Consider the following 14,299-nt stretch of genomic DNA (forward strand, 5'->3'; position numbering starts at 1 on the left):
TGTCTTAGGTATTGAATGTAGAGTACTGCAGGTGAGTAAATATGTTTATTTGTTTGTTGACTTGGAATAGTAGGTGTTAAATGTGACTGTTCTCATCCCTCGATAAGGGTAAAACCTCCGACACAAGAAAGGATGTTGCGATCCTCCACGTGCCAAAATATTTGAATTTAAAAATCAACAAATTGTGCGAACAAAAATGAAGACCTAAAATAAATTAATTAAATAGAGAGGAGAAACGGTATGAGTGATTATGACTAGACCTTGGATTTTTAGATTCTAAAAAGTGTGCTCTTAGGTTCCTAAAAAGGTTCTAAAACTCCTAAAATAGGTTCGAAGAACTCTAAAATAGGTTCTAAAAATCCTACAATTGGTCCTAAAAATCATAAGTTAGGCTCAAAAAATCCTGAAGTAGGTTCAAAAAACTTAAAATAATTAAAAATTCCTGAATAATGCTGATTAGGTCTGTAGTCACCAGCAATGAAAATGGGACACCTATATCATTGAAATACGCCCTATCTTGCATAACATTATGTGTGTTGCCTAACCCTACGGCGATGGCAGAACTTACCATTGGAAATTTGCTATTAAAATCCACTCTTTGCCGTATAGTTAGGCAACAATCTTTTATCATGTTATCCACAAACAAACTCCTCAATTTTGTCCATCAGGATCATCTAATGTGCTGAAAATAATCTTTCAACAAAAACATAGTCAGTGGCGCAAACTTCAATCTGAAATGTTAGTTTGCAAGGCGTGAATGCCACAAAGAACTGATGTCACGCGAAAGTGAGCAAGACCACAGAGATCAGACCACTTTGGACTGTACAGGTAACAGTGGGACCAGACATTTTGTTTTGAACAAGAATTTCCGAATCGAAAGTGTGTCTGAAATGGAACGCAACTTCGAAGAAGGTTTCTTATTTGTAAGGTGGGATACCGCGACAAATGTTTGACTAGAGCAATGTGACATATTAACGTCAATGTATGAATTAAGAAAATGTTACCGTGAGTCGATTTTTATGTAGAGGATGATTAAAATGGTTTCACCTTGTGGTGAAATATGGAGGGTAAAATGTCTTGCGTTAGATTTCTCAGAATTGCAAAGTTACAAAAACGGTCCTTCTTCAAATCGGGAAGCATTTAAAAATATTTGTTTCTTTCAGTATTTCAAAAGTCAATGAACAACTCAGCCGAACCAGAAAACAGAGAACAATATAATTTCCCTAAATGATAGCGGAGACTGAAACAGAACCTGAAGGAAATATGATAACGTAAAAATCAAATTTGAAAATTATCATTTTCGGTGTCACTACATCTGTTGATGTGTTCTTCTTTTTCGGCCAGAATGAGTGAAGAGAAGGACTGTGGGGGAATGGATCACCACCCTGACCGTCGGTGTCTGGAGGCCGTGGGCGACGGAGTTGGGATAAAACGATGAACCCGGACATACGGCTCTGGCTCCAGTTCGTCACCTGGAGCGACATAATTAGTATATAAGGTATGGAGTTTTGCAAGGCCCAATTGTACATGTTCTTCAGTCTCAAAAAAGTAGGAAAAGATATTACGAACTTGGAATTCAATATTTTTGAATATCTGAAAGAGTTGAAATTAGTATTTTGAAATATGAAGTACATGAAGAGATTAGCCTGTTAGTGATAATATTACTTTGGTAACATGAGAATAGCAAATTGACATAAAAATAGAGCCTACCGCTACTGCTGTGTATGCCCTGAATTAAATGCTGACCGAAGTGTTCAAACTCTGCTTTCTTCTCACGTCTACGGTTTTCGAGCTCTGGAGATAGACTTGCATCGTTTCCATACATGCGTCATATTACTTCCCTACAGTCTCCCTTTGCCGGAATACATTTTACTATGAGAAACATATATTTGTAATATTTTGACAATGTAAGATATTTTTCTTTCAAATTTCAGATGTCATCTCTGCCACTGACGTTCTGTCTAAAATGCGGGGACGTGAAAAGCACAGTCGGGTCTGAATACAGAAGGACCTATGGAGTCAAGAGTAAACGCGGGAAGGCGAGAAAATGTTGCATTTTATACATTTTTGTGAAGAAATGTATTTATTAATTTAGCTGAGATGTTAGTAAAGGACTTACACGAAACTTACATAACGACGAAACGACATAATATCAACGTTCAGATAGATACACTGATCAAGATATCCACATGCATTGTCTACAATAAAACATTACGAGTGTGTTTCTAATTGAGGAAGTATTTAAGCGGTTAATACAAAAAACACATGGAAGAAGGAATTCAATAATTCCTGAAAGATAGAAAAAATTAGGTGTAGCACAACACATGATAATCCTATTAATAAGACATTTAGGTGTAGCACAACACATGATAACCCTATTAATAAGAATTGTTATTCATTCTGTTTTCGGAGTGTAAAATATATTGTCAAATATAAGTATACTGCACTGTTTTTATAATGTAGATACATGTTAGTAACATGAAAAATCTGTCTAAGTTATTTTCTGAAAAATGTATTGCCCAAGACATTTAATCACCTGTAAGCCCCAGAAATGTTTCGTACTTGTATTTAATATTTCATTGTAACCTCACATCTCGGTAGTAAAATGATTGTTCTCATTATCAAAACAAAATGTTGCACTTCACTTAGCAATCATATTATCAAGCCAATATAATATTCAAATACTACGGGGTATCAAAAAGTATGCCTCCTGCCATCCCAGATCTTTAATAATGCATCAATCAAGATAAACTATATATCATAGTGAAACCTGAAGCCTATTCTACATATGCCTACTGTTCCACATAATCACCGTTCAGTTCAATGCATCTACGCCAACGTTGAACCCAAGTATCAAATCCATGTTTGCAAAACTGTGGAGTTTGTTGTCTGCATCATGTCATCACTTTCTGCGTTGATCTTGCAGACTTGAATTTTTGAGACGTGGCACTATGGCGCCATTGCATCTATTGCACTTGACTCTCTGGGTCATACATATACTCCCATGTTTTATCTCCAGTGACTCAATGTTTGAAAAAGTCGTTCTGATGTGCTTCAAACGCGGCCAGGAGCTCTTGCGACACTTCCTCACGCCCGGTGCGCATGTCTGCGGTCAGATCTTTGGGAACCCACTTAGCACACACTTCATCGTTTCCAAAGTCACAGACTAAGGACTAAGACACGTTAAGTACGGAATCACAGCTCTTTGTTTATGCCTCAAATCCATGGTTTCCTTCACTCAATCTGAAACATAAAGTGCACAAGTGTTAATGAAGGTCTAATATATTACATAGTAATAACACATCAACAACGCGCTACACATTACAAAAAAATATACGAGGAGGCATTACTTTTTGATTCCTCCACGTACTTACCAAACCTCTTCCATCCATAATCGTTAACTAGCAGATCCCTTTCAGCCCACTGCCAGCAGAGCGACCATGTTTCTCTGACACAAAAGAAAGAAATTGGAACTATTAATATGAAACCTTGACCACGTAGCCACAAGAGTACCGTAATTCAGTAAGCGAATGCTGAAGGCAGTGTGGCCGACCTAAAGGAAGTTATGGTGAATGGATAATTCTTGACTTGCCCTAGTTGTAGTCCGGAGATGTTATTGCAATACACAGCGATAAGTTGTCATTTTATCTTCTCGTTTTAGACAATTCTTTTGATTTAGCCTGTATGTTGAAGTTTAAATGGTTGCTTTGACAAACTAAGGTCTCGTATCTTATCTTTGGAGAAAAATTGAGGTGTTGAAATGCTTCCACTATCATGGTCATCTGTGTTACATGCCAAGTTCTGAGTTTTTTCATCATGGGAGGTCGGGAAGAGTGGTAAACACTGATATTGAAATGTATTTGCAGTGATTAAAAAAATAAGCACACCCTTGTTTATGTTTCTTATACGATTGAAGCCCTTTGCATTCACAACACAGAAATAACAGTCGTTTTGGTCGTTCTTTGGCTCTCTCGACACGTTAGGCACATAGATGTTCAGACTTTTCACTTTCTCCATTTTTTTACTGTCGCAAATATTCAACATAGTAGTTTTATCCAAACTTGATGAGGAACCCTCGACTTATCTTAGTTTCCAAGTTGCACTTCAAAGTATGAACAATATATGCTTACTTTACAAAATCAGATGTGTGTTTTCTTTGTTTCAATATATCAGGATTATTGGTGCAGCCTCTTCATGAAGAACTCAGATTTCATTCCCCGAAACAATATAGTTAAAACATAATAACTAAAGAAATTAAGAAAACTAACACTTAATAAATATATCCTTGCAATGGATGACCTAGAGAAATAGTTTTGCAGTCTGAGCATATAAGGGGAACTCGATTGCATGTCAAGAGCTACACAGTGGTGTAGCAAGCGATGGGCGAAGTGGACAACCTCACAGGGCCTTGCGCCCCATGGGGGTAATATGAGAAATATAATAAATAGAAGCGAGAAAAAACATGTAAGTGTCTAATTTTTGTGTGCAATAGAATTAACACATCCTGTTTTTATCTGGCTTTAAATTGTTGTTAAACGTTGTAGTTTGAATGAATACGTCAAATCAAAGGCTTGACACAGGCAGACAGGCCTAAGGATCACTAAGTCTAAGGAAACCCGAAAAAGTTAAATATTATCGTCGTATTTCTTATGTGAAACATTTTCGCAAAACTTCACGATAAGTTGCTTGGACATTTTTACCCATACAAAAGTACTCCCTTTTGTATTTTCTTATTTCTCTTGACCTTGCCACAAAGCCAGTGTGAGCCAATTAAATGCTTGAGTTGTTTCCCTCCTTCCCCGTACCCAGGATTTTTTTGAGGAGTGGGAAATCGGAAAATGTGGAACAAAGGGGAGATTCAAAATGCGCTGTTCGATTGATTGAGTTAGGTTATTTTACGTCGTTTTTCTGATACTCTTGGCTAATCGCGACGTTGAGGATGATTGATTATATGATGAAATTGATGGAGGAACACCCACAAAGAATACCCATGCCCAGCGTGGGATTCGAACGCTGTGCTAACACACTGACCCTGTGGTCTGCGAAATGCTGCTGGATTATCAGATGTGATTGACCACGAATGTTATGGTAGTATCGCTGTACACCGAACGGCAAAAGCAATATGTCCATTACTATTTTCATTCAGTGTTTCTCTCAGTGTGATGATAATAGGTTGACATTGAAAGACCACTAAGCAAATGCCAACATCAGCTTTGCATCAACAGAATTTCGCAATGGAAGAAAATGAACTCACGACGATCCGTTCCATTAAATTCCAAATGAGCCAGGAATGAGGTCTAGAGATTTATATGTTTCAGAATTTGTTATCTGTTTGAAAAATAACCATAAATTCTAATATACATACATGTATAAAATATACAGGGTGACTCAAAAGAACGTAAAATTTTGAATCGTGTCCAGACAATCCTGGGAGGTTGGTAGCATTCAATGGCATATACAACGCTGCTCACAACATCTTGCCATTTAGTAATCATGGAACAGTGGAGTGGTGTGCAGCGTGCCTTTGCAGTCAAAGTGTATTACAAAAATGACAGCGTGAAGGCCGTGCATATATCATTTCGGCGTCAGTTCAATATTGGACGACATCAGCACATGCAATTAACACATGAGTCCGTAATTCTGAGGAAAATGGTTCTGCTCTGAAGTAGAAAAGTGCACAGGACCATGTGTGATATATATACGAAGTATATGTATATAGATAAGCAACAGCCCACTGAAGACCTGGCCTACCTACGGACTACCGGCTGATTCTACTCACTCACTCACCCAAGGTGGGAGATCCTCCAACCAGTTAAGGGCTGTCGTGTAACGTGCGTGTGTGTCCCATCCCGTGGCCGTGAGGTCTAAGGCGTCATGCTTTGGGCTACGGCTAGGTAACGTGCACAGGTTCGAGTCTCCCGGGAAAATGCGTAACAACTGCGTATTGACCGGTGGCCACCCAACATCGTCATGAATTGGGGAGTTACGAAGTAGTAGCGTAACCCAGTCATGAAAACCTACAACGACGACTGAGGGTTGTTGATCACACGTCACCCCATAACTGGTTCGACGATCTCCCACCTCGGGTGACTGAGTGAGTAGAATCAGGTGGGTGTGAGGCCAGCAGTCAGTAGGTAGGCCAAGGCCTTCAACGTGCTGTTGGATGGAGGTTGAAATTTGTACCCTCCTCCACCCACCCACCCGAAATGCAAAATGTTTCTGCGCCACTGCTTACATATATAAAAGTAAAGAATAGATGAAGTAATGAATTGTGTCCTTGCCCATCCGAGAGCTAAATGGTGCTACTTGGTGTGTTTCTTTGCTTGTGTTTTAAAATACTGAAAATGTTTCACTTTCTCCAGCAGTAACAAGAATATTATGCTTTTCCGTTACGACGGATTTATAATAATTTCAAATCTTCTTAGAGACGATCTTGGGAGAAAATATATTTATTTGGTTGGTAGACGCTCATTAAATGAAAACATCTCTAGAAACTTAAACGTAAATTTAAAGTTATCAGAATTCAAACAATGTAATGAGATTAATAGCATATCAGTTTGCAAACATGAGACAAGTGTGTAAGATCGAGGTTAAATGATTTCAAATACTGCCAGGTAATGTGAAGGATGACTTATTTGTTCATAGCAGATAGGCGCAGCAAGTGTTTACCACTCCAAAACTGATGTCTACAACGCACAGTTTATTTAAAGATTACTTATTCTGATAATGGAAATCTGTAAAGGCGAAAGGGTTTTCCGGAAACTACTACTATAGAATTGAAACCTACCTACTCTTTTCTTTTTCTTAGAAAGTTAATTGAAGTATATTGCATCAATATTATGTTCAGACAGGATAATCGGGATTCGGCCTACAACTTAAAAGTTGTATTCGAAGCACTATACAGTGCAATACGTCAGCACCAGAGATCGAAGCCGTTTATTTTATTACAAGCCGGCAGTGTTAGCCAATATATTCTCATGGAGGCTGTGATCTTAAAACGTCCAAGGCATCGAATAGTAACATTCATATGAATAGTAATATTTGTCCAGAAAATTATTAAAAATTAAAATTTTATGCACCGTTGATCACATATAAATATATAGGTGCAATATACATGTGTGTGTGACACCACAATGTTGAGTATCGAAGACGTCAAGCTAAAATTAAATCATTTCCTACCGTCATAAATTAATGCCATTGCATCTCATTTTAGACTTTTACAAAATTGACTGGCAACGTCGAATCGACATTTTAATACCGTATCCAAGTTTATCACCTTGATAGATTACGCTCAATTTGACTAAATGAATTGTGAAGTTTTACCAACTTTGTCTCTACAATCTTTATTATACAGCTCAATGTTGCATGTTCAAAGTTGGCAATTACCATTTATATAACGGACATACATGTTTTTTCATTATAAAGATAGTGACTAATAGCTGTGTTACCGCATAAGTATAAGCAACGCTTAAATACTCCGTCATAATTGAACACTTTTTATGTTAGGAAATTGGAAAGATATCGAGAAAAATATCGACAAATACTATATGGCACGCTACTTTTGTTCCGCCATGTACGTACTGTAGAATGTGGAAATAATAGATAAAATTACGAATTTATATCATCCTCCGGAAATGTCAAAATATGTCAAAAAAGAAACAGGATTGTAATACATGGACTGTAGTAGCCTTTGGGAGCCAAGTCATAATGTGATTCCAGTTGTATAGATGTTGGGATATATAGTTTAGACATTACTAAGGAATTCTTGGAAACTGCGACTTCTCTTGTTAGATGTAAAAATAGTAGTAGAAATACTCTATGATCAAACCCTCTAAACAGGTGGTCTTAAACTCGAAACAGGGGTAAACTATGCGGCATGTTGACAATCTTCATGAAGCTACTAACAACAGTGAATATTTTCAAGTGGTCGATATTTATTTTGTTTTAACAACTTTAAAAATTAAATACTTTATTGTGCATCCTATCCCCAAGAATCACACCTTTGCAATTCCAGCCCTTCTGAAAAAATCCTGCGTATGCTGGTGCATTCCGCATATAATCTTCTGCATTGAAATATAAATTTACACATTTTTGCATGTTTTATATTGCTAGCATCTTTATGCTTGCAAGCACGATCCACTGGTCACAAAGCGACGAATCCTTTGGAAAATAATTGTACGAAATATTTGTTGTTTTTATCTTTGGACCTACGACTGTCAACAACAGCAGAAGCTAGAAGTATTATCACGCTACCATTTACATACTAACTGAACAATTTAGTTTATTTATAAGAACAATGCAACATTTCCCATATGTAGAAATGGTTATGAATCGTTGATATGGGATGTGCTACTTGAATACTGTAAAAAGTCATATAAACTTTCATAATTTAATCTGGCAACAGATGAATCACAGATTTCATAGTCTTATGTATGGAAAGAAAGAAACTAAAAGGCCATTCATGACACAACAGAAAATAAGTAAAAATATTAGTAATGTTTTTTCTTCAGTTTAAAGACAGATCTAAGACATATTTTTTTTTTAGAAATGATGAAGATTTAATGTCATAATTACGTAAATTTTTCACGATTCAATAAATATTGATAATGTCAAAATGATCCGTGTTACCAGTGAGCTAATATGCCACCACAAGACATGCCACTTATGAATCATACATGTACTTTTTATTGTTTGTTGGTTGAACTAGCAATCAAAATATACTGGTCCAACAACTTATAGTACTTGGTTTCAGTTAAAAATCTTACCTTTGCTTGTTATTTTGTTTAATGTCACACTAATTGTGTAAATCAATTGTTCAAAATATTAACTCTGCACATCTGGAATGCTAAAGCGTGACCATTAGAAAACATTCATTTCTAACTAAAAATCAGCAATTTCAACCTCCTTGAAATGGAACCTCCAAGGATTTTAAGTAATTACTTATTTCAAACCATAAATGATCTGGCATATCAAGACATAAGCATTTCCGTGTTCAATTTCAAGTTTTCAGTTCGTGCTTTTTATAATGGGTTTTCCAATAAGAATTATATGATTTTCAAATGAACTGTCAACTATGCTCCAACAAGACAGTGCCACATGTCACACTGCTAATGTCACTATCGACGTATTGCAAGAACAGTTTGGTGAAAGGATAATTTCAAGAAATTCAATTGTTAGTTGGCCTCCAAGAAGTTGTGATTTAACTCCATTAGATTGCTTTTTGTGGGGTTGTTTGAAATCTATAGTCTATGCAAACAGACCGCTAACCCTTGATGCATTAAGATTGAACATCGAACGCTGCATTCGTGAAAATAGGTCCGAGTTATTGCACAAAGTCATCGAAAATTGGGTTCATAGAATTCACTCGTGTGCACGAAGTCGAGGTGGACACCTAAATGATGTGTTATTCGATACATAATGTAATAAACTATGCTTCAAAATAATATAGAAAGTTTGATTGTATCTGAAAAATTTTTCATTGTAACGTCATGTCGTTCTTATTGGAAAACACTATATGTTGATAATGCAACACTTTCATGTGAACTTTCAGAGGTTAGATTTACCCCATCCCGCGATTCCTCATCAGATCGTACGCGTTTTGAGTAAACACGCTTACGACCCAACCTTTTATAATTTTAATAACCTTCATCATGATGATGTATAAATACCGAGGCAGGTGATAACTTATGACTTTTTTTTATCTCTTCCGTTTCTGAAAAAATTAAGGACTCTATTATAGCTTGCAATCATGAATACGAACAATAAATATGTTACCTAGGTAACACTTGCTCAAAGATATATAGAAATAAAGACCAATTTCCTCAATGGCGCAGACAAATCTCACAATCGAAAGACGCTGCTATAATAACTGTTTACTACTATTTACTTGACGGTCTGATAAGAAAATTAATATGAACATACATAAGTTAGATCTTGTAATGAAATGAAAATTTAACGCTCCCATAATGTATAGTTTTGTATACATTTATTTGAAATTCTGTTTGTATGTAGCCTTTTTTCCACCGACTTAGATGCTCCGAAAGAAAAATTCATAAGAAAGCATACTCTTAACTGAATTTTTGTAATCCATTTCAGGGAGAACAGTGGGACATTTTACCGTGGTAAAATCATGGAGAAATCTGAAGCTAAAGAATTATACGAGAAAGCTGCCAGCGAAGGACAAACTGTGGGACGTGTTGAACAGGAGTAAGTGCTACATGTTTTAAATACTAAAGTGAAGTTTTCCCTATTATCGTTTGTTTCAAAATTTATTTCTTCTTACAATGTGTCTCACTATCCTCCAGAACATTCGAGTTCCATTGCAGAGGTTAGCAATCTCAGAGAAATGTGTGTAGCAATGCTCCTGCCTAAATGTGTAGGGGGGAATATGTAAGCAAAGAAATCGAATTTGCTATGGACATATAAAGTAATTATTGATAATATAGAATATACAAATAACCAAGCATATTACATACAATACAACACAAATCAAGTAACTCCTATAGCCATAAGTTAAGTTGAGATGGATCCCTTACCTTTCAGTCAAAGTCTATTACGCACCCACACGCACTGTTCTTCCCTTTTGAGTCTGTGATCCGTTTTTGGAGGGCACTGGTCACGTCTCTACATCTCAGCTTCCTTGTGCCTTCCTCTGGCCTGGATGATGTTCCGCCTTCGAGCCTCGGAACACCCTTAGCCGGTATCAAGGCTATTATCTACTCCCACTCACCATCGTCACCTGCACACCAGTCCCACTTCACCTACTCGTCTTCAAAGCGACGCCCCTGCATCCCTGTACGCAATGTTTAAGCACACCTCGTAGCACATGCCCTCACTCTTGTCACCTCTATCTTGTTGTGTCCTCGTGATATGATCCACATTTTTATGTGACGTCACCAGTAGAAGATATGTCACTAATGTATTTATTTTTGTAAAGGAAAGCGTAATTTCTTTGTTATTATATGTAATATTGCACCCTGTTTGTAATATATATATCTTTTGTTTAATGTTTATTGTATTTTATGCTCTGTTATGAGTAGTTTAATGTATCTTCATGTTTGCAAGAGTGCACTATACGAATTTGTATTTCTAAAGATGTATAGATGTCAGTTTTGTTGATAGTATCCTTTTGTAGATAGTGAATGATTCATCTGTACTTTAATCTGTGTTCTCGAAAATAGTATAAAAGCGAGGATATCGCGTAAGAATCAACACACTTTTTCGCCACGGATCGACGAAGCTTTTAAACTTAAAAAGAACTCCTCGGTGTTGTGCATACATCTTGGTATGGTAGTTCGGGGCGCAAGCTAGGCCTATGTGAACATAGGTACGCCGATAGCCATGCATCGATGATATGCACAATACTGCCACCATTCTACGTCAAATAATAAAGTTAGCCTAAAGATTAATTTGGAAATAAAAGGCTAAAGAGCAAATATTGGCTCAGTTATCATTGCATATCTCTTGGTGTGGTAGTTCGGGGCGCAAGCTAGGTCTATGTGATCATAGGCTTGCCGATAGCCACGCATTGAGTTTTATGCGTTTTAATTGAGTCAATTCATCGACAAAGCGAAATCCTCGCCTTCGTCTCAAGTATAGTTGCATTATAATTGCAATAAATAAAGAATAAAACTTTTCAGTTTATACATACGGCAGTAATGTGGTTTTATTTCTCTGTGCTGTGAATATTGTCTTTGCCTAACACTATCCCTGTACCTGAGAGGAGTCTGTGTACTTCACCGAGTCTCGTCGTTCACCGCTGAGTATTATTAAGTTAATATTAATAGTAAAATAATACGACGCGTGAAGTAATCGTGCTTAGAACGTATCAAATGGCAGCTCAACGTGTTGGCTCGATTTTGTAGTGTACAAGGGCAAGACAATTGTTTAAAGTTGAGATTCATTGTGCAAGAGCACTAAACTTTTATATTTGTAGAAAAGCACAGAACTACTTCGTTCGAAATGGAAAGAAGACATTTGCGTAGCGCAAATAAAAATCTTGCTTCAAATTCAGAGCTTAATGTTCCCGATTGTTGTCGGAACATTGATAAAGATAAAACCACATTTGTGTGCAAGAAATGTACAAAGCTTCTACATTATGAATGTTGTGGCTTAGATGTTCGATCTGAAAGCCACGAAGCTACCGATTTCGTTTGTAAAGAATGTGAATCATTGTCTACAACTATTACATCTGATCCATTAAATATGTTTGAAGCTTTAAAAACCATGATTGAATTAATTAGCAAGCAGCAAGTAGTAAGTATGGAAACATTACAAGCTAATATTAGCAAACAGTCTGAAGCACTGAAAGCTGATATCTGCAAACAGTCTGAAACATTGCAGGCTGATATGTGTAAACAGTCTGAAGCACTGAAAGCTGATATCTGCAAACAGTCTGAAACACTGAAGGCTGATATCTGTAGACAATCTGACATATTGAAGGAAGATATCCTCAGAGAATGTGCGTTGCTAAAGGATGATATCGGTAAGCAGCACGATGAATCTATGAAAGCTTTAAGAGCTGAAATAGGCGAGATGGCCTGTGAAATACAACATCTAAAGTCTGAGAACGAGAGTACTAGGGCCCGATTCTCTGAAGAAATTCGGCAGGCTAGAGAGATGGACTTTGATGAGTTCCGGCGTAGCTTGGCAGCCGATGTTAATAAAACCACGGAAAGTGTTTGCATCGATGTAGAGGATATTAATTCGAGATTCACTGAGGAGTGCAATAAGATTATTGAAAAACAGCTGACGATGGAACAGATATTGGCCGAGGCCGAGACTGACAAAATACAGTTCCGGGCTGAGGTCCAACAAAATATTAGTCAGATTTCAGTAATTGTGTCTCAAAGAACCAAGGACGTTGAGGAAATAAAAACTCAAGTAGAACAACTTACGAATCAGTTAGAGACCATGCACATTACCCGCCAAACGGAAACAGAAACTGGATCTCGAACAGCTGGTCATCCGTCTGCAGTTGCTGAGAGTGCAGCGTTGCCAACCATGAACATTGAACTAAATGAAGCGATGGACAGAGCCGGTGGAGAGAGAACTAGAGAAGACAAACAAGTCTGTCGCCCACGAGTTACTGCTGATTCAAGAGCTAATGAAGTGGCGTCTGCTGTTCCACCTACCTTTAGTCTTTCGGGCGATGACAGAGGTTACAGAGAGCGTGAATCTCGCAGGGCCCGGCACAGTCTTTATGAAGAAAGGACAAAGAGGAAACGTCTAGAAAGGAAGAAAGATCGCAGTTCCTCCTCTTCCAGCACCAGCTCTGACTCTCAGTATGAAGCAAAAATCAGGAAGCGAACACGAAGGCATGGAAATTCAAGGAGCGGGCCAGATGAGTCGCCGCCAACAACTCAGCGATCAGCAATGACTTTAATTCCAAGGATGGCAGACCTTAATTCCTTGTCGAAGTTCAAGGGAGACCTGGAAGCCCAGAATGCTGAGCAATACTTCAAAGAACTTAATATCAATTTTGATTTAATGCAAATTCCATACGAATACCGATTGGAAATTATTCCTCGGCTTTTCAAGGGCCAGGCTGAGCATTGGTTTCGAGCAAACCAGTTAGAGTTCAAGTCCTATTCTGATTTCTGCCGTCGTTTTCGCAAACAATATGCTTCAGAAGAGGCCAAAGAGAGGCAGCTGACAGCAGTGAGATCTCGCCGATACTTAAAGCAGTCCGGTATGAGCATGGAGGAATATGCCTGGTCTATTTACTCAGCCTACCGCAATCTGTCTGCCCGTTACATAGAACCTGAGATTGTGAATTTAATCATCTCCCAGCTTCCATATAGAGCTCGCAGTCTGAGTCTAGCTAATTCTCCTCAAACTGTACGGCAGCTAGCCGACTTTCTGAAAAGTTTCGAGGTGCTTGAAGAGCAGGACAGTTGGAAGCCTGTGTGGAATAGGGAAGGTGCAGGCCAGGGAAATGCTCCCAGACAAAATAGAATTGGAAACCAACAACCCAGAGTCAGACAAGTTATGCAGAACCAGAGGAATGGATATTCCAATTACAACAGACGACGTAATCCTCCTAGAAGGGAAGGCAGGAACAACTACGCACGTGGGTAGCGTCGTTCCAGATCTGATCCAGAAGACCATTCCCGTGACTCTTCACGTAACGCCTCTGAACCCAGTAATTTCAGAGCGACGGCGGCTCCGTTTGAACCTTCTGCTTCACGTTTGACGAACGAGCAACGTCAAAGCGTCGACATAACCAGAGACTTTTGTTGGGCACCATCGACTAGTGCTAATCCGAGTGGTATTTAGCCAGTCGCCCAACGTGAATTCT

The 14,299-nt window shown here is 38.0% G+C and overlaps 1 protein-coding gene across 1 annotated transcript in view; it reads left to right on the forward strand.

Annotated features, from left to right (window-relative positions):
- Window positions 1-14,299, forward strand: part of LOC145993912 (inter-alpha-trypsin inhibitor heavy chain H3-like) — a 473,549-nt gene that overhangs the window by 159,719 nt on the left and 299,531 nt on the right. Inside the window, exon 4 of the mRNA XM_083129826.1 lies at window positions 10,096-10,206. Within this exon, the coding sequence (XP_082985952.1) occupies window positions 10,096-10,206 (111 nt within the window). The remainder of the gene's footprint in view (window positions 1-10,095; window positions 10,207-14,299) is intronic.

This window comes from Lepisma saccharinum, chromosome 10, assembly GCF_977018435.1.
Source record: "Lepisma saccharinum chromosome 10, izLepSacc3.1, whole genome shotgun sequence".
NCBI lineage: Eukaryota > Metazoa > Arthropoda > Insecta > Zygentoma > Lepismatidae > Lepisma > Lepisma saccharinum.